The sequence below is a fragment of the Lampetra fluviatilis genome, unplaced genomic scaffold, assembly GCF_964198595.1.
Source record: "Lampetra fluviatilis unplaced genomic scaffold, kcLamFluv1.1 SCAFFOLD_838, whole genome shotgun sequence".
NCBI lineage: Eukaryota > Metazoa > Chordata > Hyperoartia > Petromyzontiformes > Petromyzontidae > Lampetra > Lampetra fluviatilis.
Window position 1 is genome coordinate 20,001 of NW_027621589.1, and position 23,832 is coordinate 43,832.

The 23,832-nt window shown below is 49.9% G+C and overlaps 1 protein-coding gene across 1 annotated transcript; it reads left to right on the top strand.

Moving 5' to 3' along the window:
- Positions 1–2,581: 2,581 nt before the first annotated feature.
- GPN3 (GPN-loop GTPase 3) lies at positions 2,582–23,238 on the top strand. The gene is made up of 7 exons (XM_078885662.1): positions 2,582–2,895; positions 4,616–4,724; positions 7,215–7,613; positions 8,055–8,179; positions 8,734–8,849; positions 10,330–10,436; positions 23,114–23,238. The coding sequence occupies exons 1-7, from the start codon at positions 2,848–2,850 to the stop codon at positions 23,236–23,238; spliced, it is 1,029 nt and encodes a 342-aa protein (XP_078741788.1). The 5' UTR covers positions 2,582–2,847.
- Positions 23,239–23,832: the final 594 nt, after the last annotated feature.

Sequence of the window (23,832 nt, forward strand, 5' to 3'; positions counted from 1 at the left end):
TGTAGGTGAGTGTGGGAGTGAGTGGTTGAATGGATAGGTGAGTGTATGAGTGGGTGTGTGAGTGAGTGAGTGGTTGAATGGATAGGTGAGTGTATGAGTGGGTGTGTGAGTGTGAATGTGTGTGTCAGTGAGTGAGTGGTTGAATGGATAGGTGAGTGTATGAGTGGGTGTGTGAGTGAGTGAGTGGTTGAATGGATAGGTGAGTGTATGAGTGGGTGTGTGAGAATGAATGTGTGAGTGAATGTGTAGGTGAGTGTGTGAGTGAGTGGTTGAATGGATAGGTGAGTGTATGAGTGGGTGTGTGAGTGAGTGGTTGAATGGATAGGTGAGTGTATGAGTGGGTGTGTGAGTGAGTGGTTGAATGGATAGGTGAGTGTATGAGTGGGTGTGTGAGTGAATGTGTAGGTGTGTGAATGGGTGTGAGTGTCTCTGTGGCTCTGGGATATTATGTTTTATAAAAATAAAACATAATAAAATATTATGTTTTATTGTAATAAAAAATAAAACATAATCAAATATTCTAGATTTGAAGCTTTCGTGACTGCAATGATTCACATTCTTAGGTTTTTTCGGTAAAGTCACCATGTAGGTAAAAACATTAAAAAATAAAATAAAAATCACGACGTTTCGGAGGCAACACAAGCTTCCGTCTTCAGGTGGTACCGTCACAGCCACGACAGCTGTATCAAGTAAATGAGAGATTGCAGGAGTTACCACTGCGTTTATATAACCATTATATATAACCACTAGCAGTATATATGTAAGGTTTTTAAGAATATATTTCTTAATAACCTTACATATATACACAGATGGGCTGCTACCCCTGCCCCCCCCCCCCAGCCACGATCTCCTGGGCCGCTGTGCAGTAATATCTACGGCCTATAGTGTGGTGGGGTGTCGTGGCCTAGTACCGTGCAGAGCCTCCGGCCTCGCTTAAATTGCCCACCCGGCTGAGGCTGGGTACTGGGGCCGTTACCCCCCCCCCCGCGCTACAATAATACTGTCTAATCGCTATAATTTTATTATCTACCGACCCTATAAAAGTAATTGCACACATTGGGGTGGTGAAGAGGACGTGAAACTTTGATGAATTTACCTCCGAGTCGCGTGGTGGGTGTCGAGGCCTAGTACCGTGCAGAGCCTCCGGCCTCGCCTAAATTGCCCACCCGGCTGAGGCTGGGTACTGGGGCCGTTACCCCCCGCCCCCCCCCCCCCCCCGTGCTACAATAATACTGTCTAATCGCTATAATTTTATTATCTATCGACCCTATAATAGTAATTGCACACATTGGGGTGGGGGTTGGGGAGTGAAGAGGACGTGAAACTTTGATGAATTTACCTCAGAGTCGCGTGGTGGGTGTCGAGGCCTAGTACCGTGCAGAGCCTCCGGCCTCGCCTAAATTGCCCACCCGGCTGAGGCTGGGTACTGGGGCCGTTACCCCCCCCCCCCCGCGCTACAATAATACTGTCTAATCGCTATAATTTTATTATCTACCGACCCTATAAAAGTAATTGCACACATTGGGGTGGGGGGGGGTGAAGAGGACGTGAAACTTTGATGAATTTACCTCAGAGTCGCGTGGTGGGTGTCGAGGCCTAGTACCGTGCAGAGCCTCCGGCCTCGCCTAAATTGCCCACCCGGCTGAGGCTGGGTACTGGGGCCGTTACCCCCCCCCCCCCCCCCGCGCTACAATAATACTGTCTAATCGCTATAATTTTATTATCTACCGACCCTATAATAGTAATTGCACACATTGGGGTGGGGGTTGGGGAGTGAAGAGGACGTGAAACTTTGATGAATTTACCTCAGAGTCGCGTGTTAATTCGTGCGCATATTTTTTACGGGAATTAAAAATGGCGTCCACCCGGCAGCGAAGGCGTCGCTACCCGTTGCCAGGGGCAACCGCCGTCCAATGAAACTGCGTATGGTCCGGCGACACACAGACACACACACAGACAGACAGACAGATTTGCGATTTTATATATATAGATATATAACCATTATATAAACGCAGTGGTAACTCCTGCAATCTCTCATTTACTTGATACAGCTGTCGTGGCTGTGACGGTTCCACCTGAAGACGGAAGCTTGTGCTGCCTCCGAAACGTCGTGATTTTTATTTTATTTTACTTTTAAATGTTTTTACCTACGTGGTGACTTTACCGAAAAAAACCTACGAATTTAATCAAATATTATGTTTTATTGTAATAAAAATTAAACATAATAAAATATAACGTTTTATTATTTCTTATTTTATTATTTCCCTTCTACGTGACGACTTTACCGAAAGAACCAAGAGGATGAATCCCTGCTGCAGTCACGAAAGCTTTAAATCGATTTTTAATAAATGTTTTCTCCTACAACATCAGAGTGCAGCGCCACATTAAATACGCACTACAATGACAATAATTTAAAGCGATTTGAAGCATGTTTTATTTTTTGGGGGGGGGGGGGTAGAGTTTTGTGACGTCATATTTGAGGGGGGGGGGTCTGACTTTTTGTGACGTCATGTGACGAGGGGGGTGGGGTCAAAAATCGCGTGACGTCATTTATGGACGGGCCCCTTATTATTATTACCATCGGGTGAAAAACGAATCGCGTTTCTTTAAAAAGATAAACATCAGCCACCGTAGCCGACCCGAGCGATGGGAGAGGGGGGGTGGTCACGCGACGCCCCGCCCCCCGCATCACGTGATGGCCCCGGCAAGATGGCGGCAATGCAGGATGTTTTTTTCCCGCCAAATTTATAACGTTCCATAAAAAAAACCCTTTAATTTTTGAATCTTTTATTCAAGAATAAAGTTAACAAACACATCGATTGAGATTCCTGCTGCACACGAGGAGCGATGCCTCGCTACGCGCATCTGGTCATGGGGCCTGCGGGCAGTGGCAAGGTAAAACAAACTCGCTTGCCTAGGCCTTGTTCAGGCTCCATTGCCCTTTAATCGGCGATAATTTTATATATTAATCGATAATAATAGAAGTGTACATTAGTTTACTTTGTTTAGCCGATGTCGTTTGTGTGGTGTCTTTACCGAAAGAACAAAAGAGTGGATCCCTGCAGTCACGAAAACTTTAAATCGAGATTAGCTGCACATCAGAACAGTGAGGCATTACGAAAGTTTTATATTTAAAGTTAAATATAAAACTTTCGCGCTCGCAGGAATTCATATCATTGTTTCTTTCGGTAAAGTCACGTAAATAGAAAACTAAAAATCTAAAATAAAAGCACAAAATAAAACCCCCCACGACGTTTCGATCGCAACACAAGCGGTCTTCATCAGGCGGAGAGAAATACATAGTTTTAGTCGAGATTAATTCATCTAAATGTCTACATGATGATGATGATTTAGATAATTGGTTAAGCTGCTATCACTGTGTGATGACCAGGTGGCTTCTGACAAAAAAGCTACTATACACAGCAACTGCTAAGTGATGGGGACTTACAGCTGGTACAATCGACGTAGTTTAGTTTTAGTTGAGACTAATTCCTCTAAATGTCTACATGATGATGATTTTATATTATTGTGTGATGACCAGTGGCGCTTCTGCTAAAATAGTTACACAGCTTAGTGATGGGGTATTAGCTGGTACAATAAGCATCGTTTTAGTCGAGACTAATTCCTGTAAATGTCTACATGATGATGATTTTAGATTCTTGGTTAAGCTGCTATCATTGTGTGATGACCAGGTGGCTTCTGACAAAAAAGCTACTATACACAGCAACTGCTAAGTGATGGGGACTTACAGCTGGTACAATCGACGTAGTTTAGTTTTAGTCGAGATTAATTCCTCTAAATGTCTACATGATGATGATTTTATATCATTGTGTGATGACCCGTGACGCTTCTGCTAAAAGAGTTACACAGCTTAGTGATGGCGCATTAGCTGGTACAATAAGCATCGTTTTAGTTGAGATTAATTCCTCTAAATGTCTACATGATGATGATTTTATATCATTGTGTGATGACCAGTGTTGCTTCTGCTATACTAGCTACACAGCTCATCACCGCCTCCATCACCGCCCCCATCACCGCCCCCATCACCACCCTCATCACCACCCCCACCACACCCCCATCACCACCCCCACCACACCCCCATCACCGCCCCCATCACCGCCCCCATCACCACCCCCATCACCACCCCCATCACCACCCCCTTCACCAGCCCCACCACCACCCCCATCACCACATCACCACCCCCCATCACCACCCCCCATCACCACCCCCATCACCACCCCCATCACCACCCTCATCACCACCCCCATCACCACCCCCATCACCACCCCCATCACCAACCCCATCACCAACCCCATCACCAACCCCATCACCGCCCCCATCACCGCCCACATCACCGCCCCCATCACCGCCCCCATCATTGCCCCCATCACCGCCCCCATCACCACCCCCATCACCACCCCCATCACCACCCCCATCACCACCCCCATCACCCTGTGTGTGCACCCTCTGACAGAGCACCTACTGTGCCATGATGCTGGGGCCATCACCACCCCCATCACCACCCCCATCACCACCCCCATCACCGCCCCCATCAACACCCCCATCACCACCCCCATCACCACCCCCATCACCCTGTGTGTGCGCCCTCTGACAGAGCACCTACTGTGCCATGATGTTGGAGCACCTCAGCGCCCTACGGAGGTCTGCGGCAGTCGTGAACCTTGACCCAGCAGCAGAGCACTTCTCATACCCTGTTGCCATAGGTGGGTGGGTGGTGTGGGTGGGTGGGTGAGTGAGTGGGTGAGTGGGTGGGGGGGTGGGGGGGTGGGTGGGGGGTGGGTGGGGGGGTGGGTGGATGGGTGTGTGAGTGGGTGGGTGAGTGAGTGGGTGGGTGGGTGTGTGAGTGGGTGGGTGGGTGGGTGAGTGAGTGGGTGGGTGAGTGGGTGGGTGGGTGAGTGGATGGGTGGGTGAGTGGGTGGGTGAGTGGGTGGGTGTGTGAGTGAGTGTGTGGGTGGGTCTGTGGGTGGTTTGGTGTGTGATGTGGGTGGGTGAGTGGGTGGTGTGTGGGTGGGTGAGTGGGTGGGTGGGTGTGTGAGTGTGTGGGTGGGTGTGTGGGTGGTTGGGTGTGTGATGTGGGTGGGTGAGTGGGTGGTGTGTGGGTGGGTGGGTGAGTGGGTGAGTGGGTGGGTGGGTGGGTGTGTGGGTGGGTGGGTGGGTGTGTTGGTGGGTGTGTGGGTGGGTGGGTGAGTGTGTGGGTGGTGTGTGGGTGGGTGGGGGTGGGTGGGTGTGTGGGTGGGTGGGTGGGTGTGTGGGTGGGTGGGTGTGTGGGTGGGTGGGTGTGTGGGTGGGTGTGTGGGTGGGTGGGTGTGTGGGTGGGTGGGTGAGTGAGTGAGTGGGTGGGTGGGTGGGTGAGTGTGTGGGTGGGTGTGTGGGTGGGTGTGTGGGTTAGTGAGTGGGTGGGTGAGTGGGTGAGTGTGGGGGTGGGTGTGTGGGTGGGTGGGTGTGTGGGTGAGTGGGTGAGTGTGTGGGTGGGTGAGTGGGTTGGTGTGTGAGTGGGGGGGTGGGTGTGTGGGTGGGTGTGTGGGTGTGTGGGTGTGAGGAGCTCACAAGTCCTTGAAAGATCTGGGCAAAGTCCCATCAGTGAGCTCCTCCGGCAGGCAAGGCTGCGTTGGCTGGGCCATGTAGCCCGCATGCCCAGCCACCGCATGCCTAAACAGCTTTTGTTCGGCCGGATCGAGGGGGCTAAACGGGCGCGGCACGGGCTAGAGAAGAGATGGAGTGATGTGGTACAGGAGGACGTGGAGCTGAGTGGACTTGCCGATGACTGGTACCAGCGGTGTCAAGATCGGCCTCAGTGGAGGAGGCTCGTGAAGGACGCTGCTACTGGGCAGTTGGAGGCAGTCGCCCTCCAACAACAACGGAGGGCGGAGGAGCGACGCTCACAACAACGAGCGGAGCGCCGGGTGGCTAAAGCACAGCAAGTTGGTACAGTAGGGGGCACAGGTGGTGCATCAGCCAGTCATCTCGGTCATCTCGGTCAGTCGACCCGTGGCACCTGCTGGGTCTGCCCCGTGACCTCCTGCCAGCGGGCGTTCGACACTTCACGTGGTAGCCTCAGGGTGCACATGGCCTGGCACAAGCGTCGTGGTGACGTCACCGCCACTTAGTGGCGAATGGCGGTTGTTGTTGTTGTTGTGTGGGTGGGTGAGTGGGTGAGTGTGTGGGTGGGTGAGTGGGTGGGTGAGTGTGTGGGTGGGTGAGTGGTTGGGTGTGTGGGTGGGTGAGTGGGTGGGTGTGTGGGTGTGTGTGTGGGTGGGTGGGTGTGTGGTGTGTGTGTGAGTGTGTGGGTGGGTGGATGTGTGGGTGTGTGTGTGGGTGGTTGGGTGTGTGGGTGTGACACCTCGCTCAGCATCGTCAAGGGCAGCAGCATCAGCAGCAACATCATCAGCAGCATGAGCAGCAGCATTATCAGCAGCAGCATTATCAGCAGCATCATCAGCAGCATCATCAGCAGCAACATCATCAGCATGAGCATCATCAGCATTAGCAGCATCATCATCAGCAGCGTCAGCAGCAGCAGCAGCATCATAATGGATGACAAATCTTTCTCCGTGTCCCCCCGTGTCTCTCCCCGTGTCTCTCCCCGTGTCTCTCCCCGTGTCTCTCCCCGTGTCTCCCCCCGTGTCTCCCCCCGCGTGTCTCCCCGTGTGTCTCCCCGTGTGTCTCCCCGTGTCTCTCCCCGTGTCTCTCCCCGTGTGTCTCCCCGTGTCTCCCCCCGTGTCTCCCCCTGTGTCTCCCCGTGTGTCTCCCCGTGTCTCTCCCCGTGTCTCTCCCTGTGTCTCTCCCTGTGTCTCCCCGTGTCTCCCCCCGTGTCTCTCCCCGTGTCTCTCCCCGTGTCTCCCCGTGTCTCCCCGTGTCTCTCTCCCTGTGTCTCTCTCCGTGTTTCCCCGTGTCTCCCCGTGTCTCTCTCCCTGTGTCTCTCCTCGTGTCTCCCCGTGTCTCTCTCCCTGTGTCTCTCTCCGTGTTTCCCCGTGTCTCCCCGTGTCTCCCCGTGTCTCTCCCTGTGTCTCCCTGTGTCTCTCCCTGTGTCTCTCCGTGTCTCCCCGTGTCTCCCCGTGTCTCTCTCCCTGTGTCTCTCCCTGTGTCTCCCCGTGTCTCTCCGTGTCTCCCCGTGTCTCTCCCTGTGTCTCTCCCCGTGTCTCCCCGTGTCTCCCCGTGTCTCACCGCGTCTCTCCCCCCGTGTCTCCGTGTAGACGTGAGGGACTTGATCGAGGTGGGCGACGTGACTGAGGACGACTCTCTCGGCCTGGGCCCCAATGGTGGACTCATCTTCTGCATGGAGCATCTCGTGGCCAACCCCTCCTGGCTGGAGCTCGCCCTCGGACAGGATGAGGACGACTACCTCCTCATAGACTGCCCCGGTGAGGACGACTACCTCCTCATAGACTGCCCCGGTGAGGACGACTACCTCCTCATAGACTGCCCCGGTGAGGACGACTACCTCCTCATAGACTGCCCCGGTGAGGACGACTACCTCCTCATAGACTGCCCCGGTGAGGACGACTACCTCCTCATAGACTGCCCCGGTGAGGACGACTACCTCCTCATAGACTGCCCCGGTGAGGACGACTACCTCCTCATAGACTGCCCCGGTGAGAACGACTCTAGAGAGGGAGGGGGGGGGGGTGAGAACGACTCTAGAGAGGGAAGCCAGTTGGAGCTGGAGGTTGCGTGTGGTTGCTGGAGGTTGCGCGTGGTTGCGTGTGGTTGCGCGTGGTTGCGCGTGGTTGCGCGTGGTTGCGAGTGGTTGCGCGTGATTGCGCGTGGTTGCGCGTGGTTGCGAGTGGTTGCGAGTGGTTGCGAGTGGTTGCGAGTGGTTGCGCGTGATTGCGCGTGGTTGCGCGTGGTTGCGAGTGGTTGCGCGTGGTTGCGCGTGGTTGCGCGTGGTTGCGAGTGGTTGCGCGTGGTTGCGCGTGGTTGCGAGTGGTTGCGCGTGGTTGCGCGTGGTTGCGCGTGGTTGCGAGTGGTTGCGCGTGGTTGCGCGTGGTTGCGAGTGGTTGCGCGTGGTTGCGCGTGGTTGCGCGTGGTTGCAGGCCAGGTGGAGCTGTACACCCACCTGCCCGTGATGAGGGAGCTGGTTGGGCAGCTGCAGCATCTGGGTGTCCGCGTGTGTGGAGTCTTCCTGCTTGACTCCCACTTCATGATGGAGGCCTTCAAGGTGATGATGGTGATGGTGGTGGTTGTGGTGATGGTGGTTGATGGTGGTGGTGATAGTCGTGATGATGGTGGTGGTGGTGATGATGATGATGGTGGTGGCGGCGGTGGTGATGGTGGTAGTGATGGTGGTGGTTGTGGTGATGGTGATGGTGGTGGTTGTGGTGGTGATGGTGGTTGTGGTGGTGGTGGTGGTGATGATGGTGGTTGTGGTGGTGGTGATGATGGTGATGATGGTGGTGGCGGTGGTGATGGTGGTAGTGATGGTGGTAGTGATGGTAATGATGGTAGTGGTGATGATGATGATGATGGTGATGATGATGGTGGTGATGGTGATGATGGTGATGGTAGTGATATTGGTAGTGATGATGGTAGTGGTGATGATGATGGTAGTGATGATGATGGTAGTGATGATGGTAGTGATGATGGTAGTGATATTGGTAGTGATGATGGTAGTGGTGATGGTGATGATGTTGGTGGTGATGATGATGATGGTAGTGATGATGATGATGGTGGTGATGATGGTGGTGATGATGGTGGTGATGATGCCATCCTCAGTATGTATCTGGGGTGCTGACAGCGCTGAGTGCGATGGTTTCCCTGGAGATCCCACAAGTAAATGTCCTCTCCAAGATGGACCTACTCAGCCCAGGGGCTCGCAAGCAGATCCACAAGTGAGTGGATGGGTGGGTGGGTGAGTGGGTGGGTGGGTGAGTAGGTGTGTGGGTGGGTGGGTGGGTGAGTGGGTGGGTGGGCGGGCGAGCGGGCGGGCGAGCGAGTGGGTGGGTGAGTGGGTGGGTGAGTGGGTGGGTGGGTGAGTGGGTGGGTGGGTGGGTGAGTGGGTGGGTGGGTGAGTGGGTGGGTGGGTGAGTAGGTGTGTGGGTGGGTGGGTGGGTGAGTGGGTGGGTGGGTGGGTGGGTGAGTGGGTGGGTGAGTGGGTGGGTGGGTGAGTGGGTGGGTGAGTGGGTGGGTGGGTGGGTGAGTGGGTGGGTGAGTGGGTGGGTGAGTGGGTGGGTGGGCGAGCGAGTGGGTGGGCGGGTGGGCGGGTGAGCGGGTGGGTGAGTGGGTGGGTGGGTGAGTGGGTGGGTGAGTGGGTGGGTGGGCGAGCGAGTGGGTGGGCGGGTGGGTGGGTGAGTGGGTGGGTGAGTGGGTGGGTGGGTGGGTGAGTGGGTGGGTGGGTGGGTGAGTGAATGGGTGGGTGAGTGAATGAGTGGGTGGGTGGGTGAGTGGGTGGGTGAGTGGGTGGGTGGGTGAGTGGGTGGGTGGGTGAGTGGGTGGGTGAGTGGGTGGGTGGGCGAGCGAGTGGGTGAGTGGGTGGGTGGGTGAGTGGGTGGGTGGGTGGGTGAGTGGGTGGGTGGGTGGGTGAGTGGGTGGGTGGGTGGGTGAGTGGGTGGGTGGGTGGGTGAGTGAATGGGTGGGTGAGTGAATGAGTGGGTGGGTGGGTGAGTGGGTGGGTGGGTGAGTGGGTGGGTGGGTGGGTGGGTGAGTGGGTGGGTGGGTGGGTGAGTGGGTGGGTGGGTGAGTGGGTGGGTGGGTGGGTGAGTGAATGGGTGGGTGAGTGAATGAGTGGGTGGGTGGGTGAGTGGGTGGGTGGGTGAGTGGGTGGGTGGGTTGGTGGGTGAGTGGGTGGGTGGGTGAGTGGGTGGGTGGGTGGGTGAGTGGGTGGGTGAGTGGGTGGGTGGGTGGGTTTGTGGGTGAGTGGGTGGGTGGGTGGGTGAGTGGGTGGGTGGGTGGGTGAGTGGGTGGGTGAGTGGGTGGGTGGGTGGGTGTGTGGGTGAGTGGGTGGGTGTGTGGGTGAGTGGGTGGGTGTGTGGGTGAGTGAGTGGGTGGGTGAGTGGGTGGGTGAGTGAGTGGGTGTGTGGGTGGGTGGGTGAGTGGGTGAGTGGGTGGGTGAGTGGGTGGGTGGGTGGGTGAGGAGGTGAGTGATTGTGTGGGTGAGTGAGTGGGTGGGTGGGTGCGTGCGTGAGTGGGTGGGTGGGTGGGTGAGTGGGTGAGTGGGTGGGTGAGTGGGTGGGTGGGTGAGGAGGTGAGTGATTGTGTGGGTGAGTGAGTGGGTGGGTGGGTGGGTGAGTGGGTGGGTGTATGTGTATGTATGTGTGTGTGTGTCTGTGTCTGTGTGTATGTATGTATGTGTGTGTCTGTGTGTGTGGGTAGGTTCCTGGAGCCGGATCTGTGTGAGTATCTGGACGAGGGATCTGGGGCCTGGGCCTCGGAGAAGTTCAAACGCCTCAGCAAATCCATCAGCGATCTGGTGAGCGTGTGTGTGTGTGTACACGTGTGTGTGTGTGTACACGTGTGTGTGTGTGTACACGTGTGTGTGTGTACACGTGTGTGTGTGTGTACACGTGTGTGTGTGTGTACGTGTGTGTGTGTGTACGTGTGTGTGTGTGTACACGTGTGTGTGTGTGTACACGTGTGTGTGTGTACACGTGTGTGTGTGTGTGTACACGTGTGTGTGTGTACACGTGTGTGTGTGTGTACACGTGTGTGTGTGTACACGTGTGTGTGTGTGTACGCGTGTGTGTGTGTGTACGTGTGTGTGTACACGTGTGTGTGTGTGTACACGTGTGTGTGTGTACACGTGTGTGTGTACACGTGTGTGTGTACACGTGTGTGTGTGTACGTGTGTGTGTGTGTACGTGTGTGTGTACACGTGTGTGTGTGTACACGTGTGTGTGTGTGTACACGTGTGTGTGTGTGTACACGTGTGTGTGTGTGTACGCGTGTGTGTGTGTGTACGTGTGTGTGTGTGTACACGTGTGTGTGTGTGTACACGTGTGTGTGTGTACACGTGTGTGTGTGTGTGTACACGTGTGTGTGTGTACACGTGTGTGTGTGTGTACACGTGTGTGTGTGTACACGTGTGTGTGTGTGTACGCGTGTGTGTGTGTGTACGTGTGTGTGTGTGTACACGTGTGTGTGTGTGTACACGTGTGTGTGTGTACACGTGTGTGTGTGTGTGTACACGTGTGTGTGTGTGTACACGTGTGTGTGTGTACACGTGTGTGTGTGTGTACACGTGTGTGTGTGTACACGTGTGTGTGTGTGTACACGTGTGTGTGTGTGTACACGTGTGTGTGTGTGTACACGTGTGTGTGTGTGTACACGTGTGTGTGTGTGTACGCGTGTGTGTGTGTGTACACGTGTGTGTGTGTACACGTGTGTGTGTGTGTACACGTGTGTGTGTGTGTACACGTGTGTGTGTGTGTACGCGTGTGTGTGTGTACACGTGTGTGTGTGTACACGTGTGTGTGTACACGTGTGTGTGTGTACACGTGTGTGTGTGTACACGTGTGTGTGTGTACACGTGTGTGTGTGTACACGTGTGTGTGTGTGTACACGTGTGTGTGTGTGTACACGTGTGTGTGTGTACACGTGTGTGTGTGTGTGTACACGTGTGTGTGTGTGTGTACACGTGTGTGTGTGTGTGTACACGTGTGTGTGTGTGTGTACGTGTGTGTGTGTACACGTGTGTGTGTGTACACGTGTGTGTGTGTACACGTGTGTGTGTGTACACGTGTGTGTGTGTGTGTACGTGTGTGTGTGTGTACGCGTGTGTGTACACGTGTGTGTGTGTGTACACGTGTGTGTGTGTACGTGTGTGTGTACACGTGTGTGTGTGTGTACACGTGTGTGTGTGTACGTGTGTGTGTACACGTGTGTGTGTGTGTACACGTGTGTGTGTACACGTGTGTGTGTGTGTACACGTGTGTGTGTGTACGTGTGTGTGTGTACACGTGTGTGTGTGTGTACACGTGTGTGTGTACACGTGTGTGTGTGTGTACACGTGTGTGTGTGTACGTGTGTGTGTGTGTACCGTGTGTGTGTGTACGTGTGTGTGTGTACACGTGTGTGTGTGTGTATGAGTGAGTGAGTGTATGAGTGAGTGACTGAGTGAGTGAGTGAGTGTATGAGTGAGTGAGTGAGTGTATGAGTGAGTGAGTGTATGAGTGAGTGAGTGTATGAGTGAGTGAGTGTATGAGTGAGTGAGTGTATGAGTGAGTGAGTGTATGAGTGAGTGAGTGAGTGTATGAGTGAGTGTATGAGTGAGTGAGTGTATGAGTGAGTGAGTGTATGAGTGAGTGAGTGTATGAGTGAGTGAGTGAGTGTATGAGTGAGTGTATGAGTGAGTGAGTGTTATGAGTGAGTGAGTGTGTGAGTGAGTGAGTGTATGAGTGAGTGAGTGAGTGTATGAGTGAGTGAGTGTATGAGTGAGTGTGTTAGTGAGTGAGTGTATGAGTGTATGAGTGAGTGAGTGTATGAGTGAGTGAGTGAGTGTATGAGTGAGTGTATGAGTGAGTGTATGAGTGAGTGAGTGTATATGTGAGTGTATGAGTGAGTGAGTGTATGAGTGAGTGTATGAGTGAGTGAGTGGGTGACTGACTGAGCGAGTGAGTGTATGAGTGAGTGAGTATATGAGTGAGTGAGTGTATGAGTGAGTGAGTGTATGAGTGAGTGAGTGTATGAGTGAGTGTATTAGTGAGTGTATGAGTGAGTGTATGAGTGAGTGAGTGTATGAGTGAGTGAGTGTATGAGTGAGTGAGTATATGAGTGAGTGAGTGTATGAGTGAGTGTATGAGTGAGTGAGTATATGAGTGAGTGAGTGTATGAGTGAGTGAGTATATGAGTGAGTGAGTGTATTAGTGAGTGTATGAGTGAGTGAGTGTATTAGTGAGTGAGTGTATGAGTGAGTGAGTGTATGAGTGAGTGTATGAGTGAGTGTATGAGTGAGTGAGTGTATTAGTGAGTGTATGAGTGAGTGAGTGTATTAGTGAGTGAGTGTATGAGTGAGTGAGTGTATGAGTGAGTGAGTGTATGAGTGAGTGAGTGTATTAGTGAGTGAGTGTATGAGTGAGTGTATGAGTGAGTGAGTATATGAGTGAGTGAGTGTTGAGTGAGTGTATGAGTGAGTGGGTATGAGTGAGTGAGTGTATGAGTGAGTGAGTGTATGAGTGAGTGAGTGTATGAGTGAGTGAGTGTATAGTGAGTGAGTGTTAGTGAGTGTATGAGTGAGTGAGTGTATTAGTGAGTGAGTGTATGAGTGAGTGTATGAGTGTGTGAGTGTATGAGTGGTGGTGTATGAGTGAGTGAGTGTATGGTGAGTGAGTGTGAGTGTGTGAGTGTGTGAGTGAGTGTATGAGTGAGTGAGTGTAGTGTGTGTTGAGTGAGTGAGTGTATGTGTGTGTGTATGAGTGAGTGAGTGTATGAGTGAGTGTATGAGTGAGTGAGTGTTTGAGTGAGTGTATGAGTGAGTGTATGAGTGAGTCAGTGTATGAGTGAGTGTATGAGTGTGTGTGTGAGTGACTAGTGAGTGAGTGACTGTGAGTGTATGAGTGAGTGTGTGAGTGAGTGAGTGAGTGTATGAGTGAGTGAGTGTGTGTGTGAGTGAGTGGTGAGTGTATGAGTGAGTGAGTGAGTGTATGAGTGAGTGAGTGTATGAGTGAGTGAGTGTATGTGTGAGTGAGTGTATGATGTGGTGTGTGAGTGAGTGTGTGTGTGAGTGTGTGTGTGTGTGAGTGTGGGTGTTGTGTGAGTGAGTGTTGGTGAGTGAGTGTATGAGTGGTGAGTGTTGAGTGGTGAGTGTTGAGTGTGTGGTGATGTGTGAGTGAGTGTATGAGTGAGTGTGTGTTGGTGAGTGTGTGTGTGAGTGAGTGTATGAGTGAGTGAGTGTATGGTGAGTGAGTGGTGTGTGAGTGAGTGTATGGTGGTGAGTGTTTGAGTGAGTGAGTGTTGAGTGGTGTATGAGTGAGTGGTGTGGTGAGTGTGTGGTGGTGTGTGTGATGAGTGAGTGTGTGTATGAGTGTGTGAGTGGTGTGAGTGTGTGTTGAGTGTGTGTATGTGTGTGTGGTGTGGTGAGTGGTGTGTGAGTGAGTGGTGTGTGGGTGAGTGGTGTGGTGAGTGTGTGTGTTGTGTGTGAGTGGTGTGTGGTGTGTGAGTGAGTGTATGAGTGTGTGAGTGTATGTGTGGTGGTGTGTGTGGTGAGTGTGTGAGTGGTGGTGTGTGGTGTGTGGTGGGGTGTGAGTGGTGGTGTGTGAGTGGTGTGTGGTGTGTGTGTGTGTGAGTGTATGAGTGTGTGAGTGTTATGGTGGTGGTGTATGTGAGTGAGTGTGGGTGTGTGATGAGTGTGTGAGTGTATGAGTGAGTGGTTGAGTGAGTGAGTGTATGAGTGAGTGAGTGTATGAGTGAGTGTATGAGTGGTGTGTGTGGTGTGAGTGAGTGTTGAGTGAGTGTATGAGTGTGTGTATGAGTGAGTGTATGAGTGAGTGTGTGTTGAGTGAGTGTATGAGTGAGTGAGTGTATGAGTGAGTGTGTGTGAGTGAGTGGTGTATGAGTGAGTGAGTGTGAGTGAGTGAGTGTATGAGTGTGTGAGTGTATGTGTGAGTGAGTGAGTGATGTGAGTGAGTGAGTGAGTGTATGAGTGAGTGTATGAGTGAGTGTTATGAGTGAGTGAGTGTATGAGTGAGTGAGTGTATGAGTGAGTGAGTGATGAGTGAGTGTATGAGTGAGTGTATGAGTGAGTGAGTGTATGAGTGAGTGAGTGTATGAGTGAGTGAGTGTATGAGTGAGTGAGTGTATGAGTGAGTGAGTGTATGAGTGAGTGTATGAGTGAGTGAGTGTATGAGTGAGTGAGTGTATGAGTGAGTGTATGAGTGAGTGAGTGACTGAGTGAGTGAGTGTATGAGTGAGTGTATGAGTGAGTGTATGAGTGAGTGAGTGTATGAGTGAGTGAGTGTATGAGTGAGTGTATGAGTGAGTGAGTGTATGAGTGAGTGAGTGACTGAGTGTATGAGTGAGTGTATGAGTGAGTGAGTGAGTGTATGAGTGAGTGAGTGTATGAGTGAGTGAGTGAGTGACTGTGTGAGTGAGTGAGTGTATGAGTGAGTGTATGAGTGAGTGTATGAGTGAGTGAGTGTATGAGTGAGTGAGTGTATGAGTGAGTGAGTGTATGAGTGAGTGAGTGTATGAGTGAGTGAGTGTATGAGTGAGTGAGTGTATGAGTGAGTGTATGAGTGAGTGAGTGTATGAGTGAGTGAGTGTATGAGTGAGTGTATGAGTGAGTGAGTGACTGAGTGAGTGAGTGTATGAGTGAGTGTATGAGTGAGTGTATGAGTGAGTGAGTGTATGAGTGAGTGTATGAGTGAGTGTATGAGTGAGTGAGTGTATGAGTGAGTGTATGAGTGAGTGAGTGTATGAGTGAGTGAGTGTATGAGTGAGTGTATGAGTGAGTGTATGAGTGAGTGAGTGAGTGTATGAGTGAGTGAGTGTATGAGTGAGTGAGTGAGTGACTGAGTGTAGTGAGTGAGTGTATGAGTGAGTGTATGAGTGAGTGTATGAGTGAGTGAGTGTATGAGTGAGTGAGTGTATGAGTGAGTGTATGAGTGAGTGAGTGAGTGTATGAGTGAGTGTATGAGTGAGTGAGTGTATGAGTGAGTGAGTGTATGAGTGAGTGTATGAGTGAGTGTATGAGTGAGTGAGTGTATGAGTGAGTGTATGAGTGAGTGAGTGTATGAGTGAGTGTATGAGTGAGTGTATGAGTGAGTGAGTATGAGTGAAGTGAGTGTATGAGTGAGTGAGTGTATGAGTGAGTGAGTGTATGAGTGAGTGAGTGTATGAGTGAGTGTATGAGTGAGTGAGTGTATGAGTGAGTGAGTGTATGAGTGAGTGTATGATGAGTGAGTGAGTGACTGAGTGAGTGAGTGTATGAGTGAGTGTATGAGTGAGTGTATGAGTGAGTGAGTGTATGAGAGAGTGTATGAGTGAGTGTATGAGTGAGTGAGTGTATGAGTGAGTGTATGAGTGAGTGAGTGTATGAGTGAGTGAGTGTATGAGTGAGTGTATGAGTGAGTGTATGAGTGAGTGAGTGAGTGTATGAGTGAGTGAGTGTATGAAGTGAGTGAGTGAGTGACTGAGTGAGTGAGTGACTGAGTGATGTGAGTGAGTGTATAGAGTGAGTGTATGAGTGAGTGAGTGTATGAGTGAGTGAGTGTATGAGTGAGTGTATTGAGTGAGTGAGTGTATGAGTGAGTGTATGAGTGAGTGAGTGTATGAGTGAGTGAGTGATGAGTGAGTGTATGAGTGAGTGTATGAGTGAGTGTATGTGAGTGAGTGTATGAGTGAGTGATGAGTGAGTGTATGAGTGAGTGTAGTGAGTGTAGTGAGTGTATTAGTGAGTGTATGAGTGAGTGTATTATGAGTGAGTGTATGAGTGAGTGAGTGTATGAGTGAAGTGAGTGTATGAGTGAGTGAGTATATGACGTGAGTGAGTGTATGAGTGAGTGTATGAGTGAAGTGAGTGTATGAGTGATGTGAGTGAGTGTATTAGTGAGTGTATGAGTGAGTGAGTGTATAGTGAGTGAGTGTATGAGTGAGTGAGTGTATGAGTGAGTGTATGAGTGAGTGTATGAGTGAGTGAGTGTATTAGTGAGTGTATGAGTGAGTGAGTGTATAGTGAGTGAGTGTATGAGTGAGTGTATGAGTGAGTGAGTATATGAGTGAGTGAGGTATGAGTGAGTGGTGTATGAGTGAGTGAGTGTATGAGTGAGTGAGTGTGTGAGTGAGTGAGTGTATGAGTGAGTGAGTATATGAGTGAGTGAGTGTATGAGTGAGTGAGTGTATTAGTGAAGTGTATGAGTGAGTGAGTGTATGAGTGAGTGAGTGTATGAGTGAGTGAGTGTATGAGTGAGTGTATGAGTGAGTGAGTGTATGAGTGAGTGTATGAGTGTGTGAGTGAGTGACTAAGTGAGTGAGTGACTGAGTGAGTGTAATGAGTGAGTGTGTGAAGTGAGTGAGTGAGTGTATGAGTGAGTGAGTGTATGAGTGAGTGTATGAGTGAGTCAGTGTATGAGTGAGGTATGAGTGTAGTGAGTGAGTGACTAAGTGAGTGAGTGACTGAGTGAGTGTATGAGTGAGTGTGTGAAGTGAGTGAGTGAGTGTATGAGTGAGTGAGTGAGTGTATGAGTGAGTGAGTGTATGAGTGAGTGAGTGAGTGTATGAGTGAGTGAGTGTATGAGTGAGTGAGTGTATGAGTGAGTGAGTGTATGAGTGAGTGTATGAGTGAGTGAGTGTATGAGTGAGTGAGTGTATGATGTGAGTGAGTGAGTGTATGAGTGAGTGAGTGTATGAGTGAGTGTATGAGTGAGTGAGTGTATGAGTGAGTGGGTATGAGTGAGTGAGTGACTGAGTGAGTGAGTGTATGAGTGGTGAGTGTATGAGTGAGTGTATGAGTGAGTGAGTGTATGAGTGAGTGAGTGTATGAGTGGAGTGAGTGTATGAGTGAGTGAGTGTATGAGTGAGTGACGTGTATGAAGTGAGTGAGTGTATGAGTGAGTGTATGAGTGAGTGAGTGTATGAGTGAGTGAGTGTATGAGTGAGTGTATGAGTGAGTGAGTGACTGAGTGAGTGAGTGTATGAGTGAGTGTATGAGTGAGTGTATGAGTGAGTGAGTGTATGAGTGAGTGAGTGTATGAGTGAGTGTATGAGTGAGTGAGTGTATGAGTGAGTGAGTGACTGAGTGTATGAGTGAGTGTATGAGTGAGTGAGTGTATGAGTGAGTGAGTGAGTGTATGAGTGAGTGAGTGTATGAGTGAGTGAGTGAGTGACTGAGTGAGTGAGTGAGTGTATGAGTGAGTGTATGAGTGAGTGTATGAGTGAGTGAGTGTATGAGTGAGTGAGTGTATGAGTGAGTGAGTGTATGAGTGAGTGAGTGTATGAGTGAGTGAGTGTATGAGTGAGTGAGTGTATGAGTGAGTGTATGAGTGAAGTGAGTGTATGAGTGAGTGAGTGTATGAGTGAGTGTATGAGTGAGTGAAGTGTACTGAGTGAGTGAGTGTATGAGTGAGTGTATGAGTGAGTGTATGAGTGAGTGAGTGTATGAGTGAGTGTATGAGTGAGTGTATGAGTGAGTGAGTGTATGAGTGAGTGTATGAGTGAGTGAGTGTATGAGTGAGTGAGTGTATGAGTGAGTGTATGAGTGAGTGTATGAGTGAGTGAGTGAGTGTATGAGTGAGTGAGTGTATGAGTGAGTGAGTGAGTGACTGAGTGAGTGAGTGAGTGTATGAGTGAGTGTATGAGTGAGTGTATGAGTGAGTGAGTGTATGAGTGAGTGTATGACGTGAGTGAGTATATGAGTGAGTGAGTGTATGAGTGAGTGAGTGTATGAGTGAGTGAGTGTATGAGTGAGTGAGTGTGTGAGTGAGTGTATGAGTGAGTGAGTGTATTGATTGAGTGAGTGTATGAGTGAGTGTATGATGTGAGTGTATGAGTGAGTGAGTGTATGAGTGAGTGAGTATATGAGTGAGTGAGTGTATGAGTGAGTGAGTGTATGAGTGAGTGAGTGTATGAGTGAGTGAGTGTGTGAGTGAGTGTATGAGTGAGTGAGTGTATTAGTGAGTGTATGAGTGAGTGAGTGTATGAGTGAGTGAGTGTATGAGTGAGTGAGTGTATGAGTGAGTGTATGAGTGAGTGAGTGTATGAGTGAGTGTCTGAGTGAGTGTATGAGTGAGTCAGTGTATGAGTGAGTGTATGAGTGTGTGAGTGAGTGACTAATGTGAGTGAGTGACTGAGTGAGTGTATGAGTGAGTGTGTGAGTGAGTGAGTGAGTGTATGAGTGAGTGAGTGAGTGTATGAGTGAGTGAGTGTATGAGTGAGTGAGTGAGTGTATGAGTGAGTGAGTGTATGAGTGAGGTGAGTGTATGAGTGAGTGAGTGTATGAGTGAGTGTATGAGTGAGTGAGTGTATGAGTGAGTGAGTGTATGAGTGAGTGAGTGAGTGTATGAGTGAGTGAGTGTATGAGTGAGTGTATGAGTGAGTGAGTGTATGAGTGAGTGAGTGTATGAGTGAGTGAGTGACTGAGTGAGTGAGTGTATGAGTGAGTGAGTGTATGAGTGAGTGTATGAGTGAGTGAGTGTACTGAGTGAGTGAGTGTATGAGTGAGTGAGTGTATGAGTGAGTGGTGTATGAGTGAGTGAGTGTATGAGTGGTGAGTGTATGAGTGAGTGTATGAGTGAGTGAGTGTATGAGTGAGTGAGTGAGTGTATGAGTGAGTGAGTGTATGAGTGAGTGTATGAGTGAGTGAGTGACTGAGTGAGTGAGTGTATGAGTGAGTGTATGAGTGAGTGTCATGAAGTGAGTGAGTGTGTATGAGTGAGTGAGTGTATGAGTGAGTGTATGAGTGAGTGAGTGTATGAAGTGAGTGAGTGACTGAGTGTATGGTGAGTGTATGAGTGAGTGAGTGTATGAGGTGAGTGAGTGAGTGTTATGAGTGAGTGAGTGTATGAGTGAGTGAGTGAGTGACTGAGTGAGTGAGTGAGTTGTATGAGTGAGTGTATGAGAGATAGTGTATGAGTGAGTGAGTGTATGAGGAGGAGTGTATGAGTGAGTGAGTGTATGAGTGAGTGAGTGTATGAGTGAGTGAGTGTATGAGTGAGTGAGTGTATGAAGTGAGTGTTATGAGTGAGTGAGTGTATGAGTGAGTGAGTGTATGAGTGAGTGTATGAGAGAGTGAGTGACTGAGTGAGTGAGTGTATGAGTGAGTGTATGAGTGAGTGTATGAGTGAGTGAGTGTATGAGTGAGTGTATGAGTGAGTGTATGAGTGAGTGAGTGTATGAGTGAGTGTATGAGTGAGTGAGTGTATGAGTGAGTGAGTGTATGAGTGAGTGTATGAGTGAGTGAGTGAGTGAGTGAGTGAGTGTATGAGTGAGTGAGTGTATGAAGTGAGTGAAGTGAGTGACTGAGTGAGTGAGTGAGTGTATGAGTGAGTGTATGAGTGAGTGAGTGTATGAGTGAGTGAGTGTATGAGTGAGTGAGTGTATGAGTGAGTGAGTGTATGAGTGAGTGAGTGTATGAGTGAGTGAGTGTATGAGTGAGTGTATGAAGTGAGTGAGTGTATGAGTGAGTGAGTGTATGAGTGAGTGTATGAGTGAGTGAGTGACTGAGTGAGTGAGTGTATGAGTGAGTGTATGAGTGAGTGATGAGTGAGTGAGTGTATGAGTGAGTGAGTGTATGAGTGAGTGTATGAGTGAGTGAGTGTATGAGTGAGTGAGTGACTGAGTGTATGAGTGAGTGTATGAGTGAGTGAGTGTATGAGTGACGTGAGTGAGTGTATGAGTGAGTGAGTGTATGAGTGAGTGAGTGAGTGACTGAGTGAGTGATGAGTGTATGAGTGAGTGTATGAGTGAGTGTATGAGTGAGTGAGTGTATGAGTGAGTGAGTGTATGAGTGAGTGAGTGTATGAGTGAGTGAGTGTATGAGTGAGTGAGTGTATGAGTGAGTGAGTGTATGAGTGAGTGTATGAGTGAGTGAGTGTATGAGTGAGTGAGTGTATGAGTGAGTGTATGAGTGAGTGAGTGACTGATGTGAGTGAGTGTATGAGTGAGTGTATGAGTGAGTGATGAGTGGAGGTTATGAGTGAGTGATGAGTGAGTGTATGAGTGAGTGAGTGTATGAGTGAGTGTATGAGTGAGTGAGTGTATGAAGTGAGTGAGTGTATGAGTGAGTGTATGAGTGAGTGTATGAGTGAGTGAGTGAGTGTATGAGTGAGTGAGTGTATGAGTGAGTGAGTGAGTGACTGAGTGAGTGAGTGAGTGTATGAGTGAGTGTATGAGTGAGTGACGTGTATGAGTGAGTGAGTGTATGAGTGAGTGTATGAGTGAGTGTATGAGTGAGTGAGGAGTGTATGAGTGAGTGAGTGTATGACGTGAGTGAGTGAGTGACTGAGTGAGTGAGTGAGTGTATGAGTGAGTGTATGAGTGAGTGTATGAGTGAGTGAGTGAGTGTAAGAGTGAGTGAGTGTATGAGTGAGTGACGTGAGTGACTGAGTGAGTGAAGTGAGTGTATGAGTGAGTGTAATGAAGTGAGTGAGTGTATGAGTGAGTGAGTGTATGAGTGAGTGAGTGAGTGACTGAGTGAGTGAGTGAGTGTATGAGTGAGTGTATGAGTGAGTGTATGATGTGAGTGAGTGAGTGTATGAGTGAGTGAGTGTTGAGTGAGTGAGTGAGTGACTGAGTGAGTGAGTGAGTGTATGAGTGAGTGTATGAGTGAGTGAGTGTATGAGTGAGTGAGTGTATGAGTGAGTGTATGAGTGAGTGTATGAGTGAGTGAGTGAGTGTATGAGTGAGTGAGTGTATGATGAGGTGAGTGAGTGATGAGTGAGTGAGTGAGTGTAGAGTGAGTGTATGAGTGAGTGAGTGTATGAGTGAGTGAGTGTATGAGTGAGTGAGTGTATGAGTGAGTGAGTGTATGAGTGAGTGAGTGTATGAGTGAGTGAGTGTAGAGTGAGTGTAAGAGTGAGTGAGGTATGAGTGACGTGAGTGTATGAGTGAGTGTATGAGTGAGTGAGTGACTGAGTGAGTGTGTGTATGAGTGAAGTGTATGAGTGAGTGTATGAGTGAGTGAGTGTATGAGTGAGTGAGTGTATGAGTGAGTGTATGAGTGAGTGAGTGTATGAGTGAGTGAGTGACTGAGTGTATGAGTGAGTGTATGAGTGAGTGAGTGTATGAGTGAGTGAGTGTATGAGTGAGTGAGTGTATGAAGTGAGTGAGTGGTGACTGAGTGAGTGAGTGAGTGTATGAGTGAGATGAGTGATGATGATGAGTGAGTGTATGACAGTGAGTGAGTGTATGAGTGAGTGAGTGTATGATGTGAGTGAGTGTATGAGTGAGTGAGTGTATGAGTGAGTGAGGTATGAGTGAGTGTATGAGTGAGTGAGTGTATGAGTGACGTAGTGTATGAGTGAGTGTATGAGTGAAGTGAGTGACTGAGTGAGTGAGTGTATGAGTGAGTGTATGAGTGAGTGTATGAGTGAGTGAGTCGTAATGAGTGAGTGTATGAGTGAGTGTATGACGTGAGTGAGTGGTGTATGAGTGAGTGAGTGTATGAATGAGTGAGTGTATGAGTGAGTGTATGAGTGAGTGAGTGTATGAGTGAGTGAGTGTATGAGTGAGTGTAGTGAGTGACTGAGTGAGGTGAGTGAGTGTATGAGTGAGTGTATGAGTGAGTGTATGAGTGAGGTGAGTGTATGAGTGAGTGAGTGTATGAGTGAGTGTATGAGTGAGTGAGTGTATGAGTGAGTGTATGAGTGAGTGAGTGTATGAGTGAGTGAGAGTGATGTGTGGTGTATGAGTGAGTGTATGAGTGAGTGAGTGTATGAGTGAGTGTATGAGTGAGTGAGTGTATGAGTGAGTGTATGAGTGAGTGTATGAGTGACGTGAGTGTATGAGTGAGTGAGTGTATGAGTGAGTGAGTGTATGAGTGAGTGAGTGTATGAGTGAGTGAGTGTATGAGTGAGTGTATGAGTGAGTGAGTGTATGAGTGAGGAGTGTATGAGTGAGTGTATGAGTGCGTGAGTGACTGAGTGAGTGAGTGTATGAGTGAGTGTATGAGTGAGTGTATGAGTGAGTGAGTGTATGAGTGAGTGTATGAGTGAGTGTATGAGTGAGTGAGTTGTATGAGTGAGTGTATGAGTGAGTGAGTGTATGAAGTGAGTGAGTGTATGAGTGAGTGTATGAGTGAGCTGTATGAGCTGAGTATGAGTGAGTGAGTGTATGAGTGAGTGAGTGAGTGACTGAGTGAGTGAGTGAGTGTATGAGTGAGTGTATGAGTGAGTGTATGAGTGAGTGAGTGTATGAGTGAGTGAGTGTATGAGGAGTGTATGAGTGAGTGAGTGTATGAGTGAGTGTATGAGTGAGTGAGTGTATGAGTGAGTGAGTGTGATGAGTGAGTGTATCGAGTGACGTGAGAGTATGAGTGAGTGTATGAGTGAGTGAGAGTATGAGTGAGTGTATGAGTGAGTGTATGACGTGAGTGAGTGATTGTATGAAGTGAGTGAGTGAGTCGCTCGCTCCAAAACCACTTGCCCCCTACATCACCGGCGTGCGACGGGAAGGGAGGGGGCTACACGGGGTACCTTTGCCTGTACCTCTTTGCCTGTGGGCGAAGCAGCGTGGACGACTCCAGCCATGGTGCGCTTCATGCCGCTGGACCGCAGCGAGGACGACTCGGTGGACGCGATTCTCGCGCAGGTGGACTCAGCGCTGCAGTACGGGGAGGATGAGGAGCCCCGCTGAGCCCAGGGTCGGTCGACTACAACAACCACAACTACCACCACAACCACTAGAACAACCACCACAACCACCACTACCAACCACCACCACCACCACAACACCCACAACTATACAACCACCACCACTACTACAACCACCACCCCTACAACCCCACCCCCACTCCCACACACAACAACTACAACCACCACCACAACAACAACAACTACTACAACTCACCACCACACTACAAACAACTACAACCACCACCCCTACACCACCTACAACCACACAACTACAACCACTACAACCACCACCACTACAACCACCACACTACAACCACCACACCACTACAACCACCACCACTACAACACCACTACTACAACCACCACAACTACAACCACCACCACTACAACCACCACCACTAACCACCACCACAACCACCACCACTACAACCACCACCACTACAACCACCACAACTACAACCACCACTACTACAACCACCACAACTACACCACCACCACTACAAACCACCACCACTACTACCACCACAACTACAACCACCACCACAACCACCACTACTACAACTACCACCACAGAGTGAGTGAGCGGCGTGGGGTG

Coding starts and splice junctions, on each gene's coding strand:
- GPN3 (XM_078885662.1), top strand. CDS start 2,848: ATGCCTCGCTACGCGCATCTGGTCATGGGGCCTGCGGGCAGTGGCAAG. Junction 7,614..8,054: donor CCTCCTCATAGACTGCCCCG/GTGAGAACGACT, acceptor GCGTGGTTGCAG/GCCAGGTGGAGCTGTACACC. Junction 8,850..10,329: donor GCTCGCAAGCAGATCCACAA/GTGAGTGGATGG, acceptor GTGTGTGGGTAG/GTTCCTGGAGCCGGATCTGT.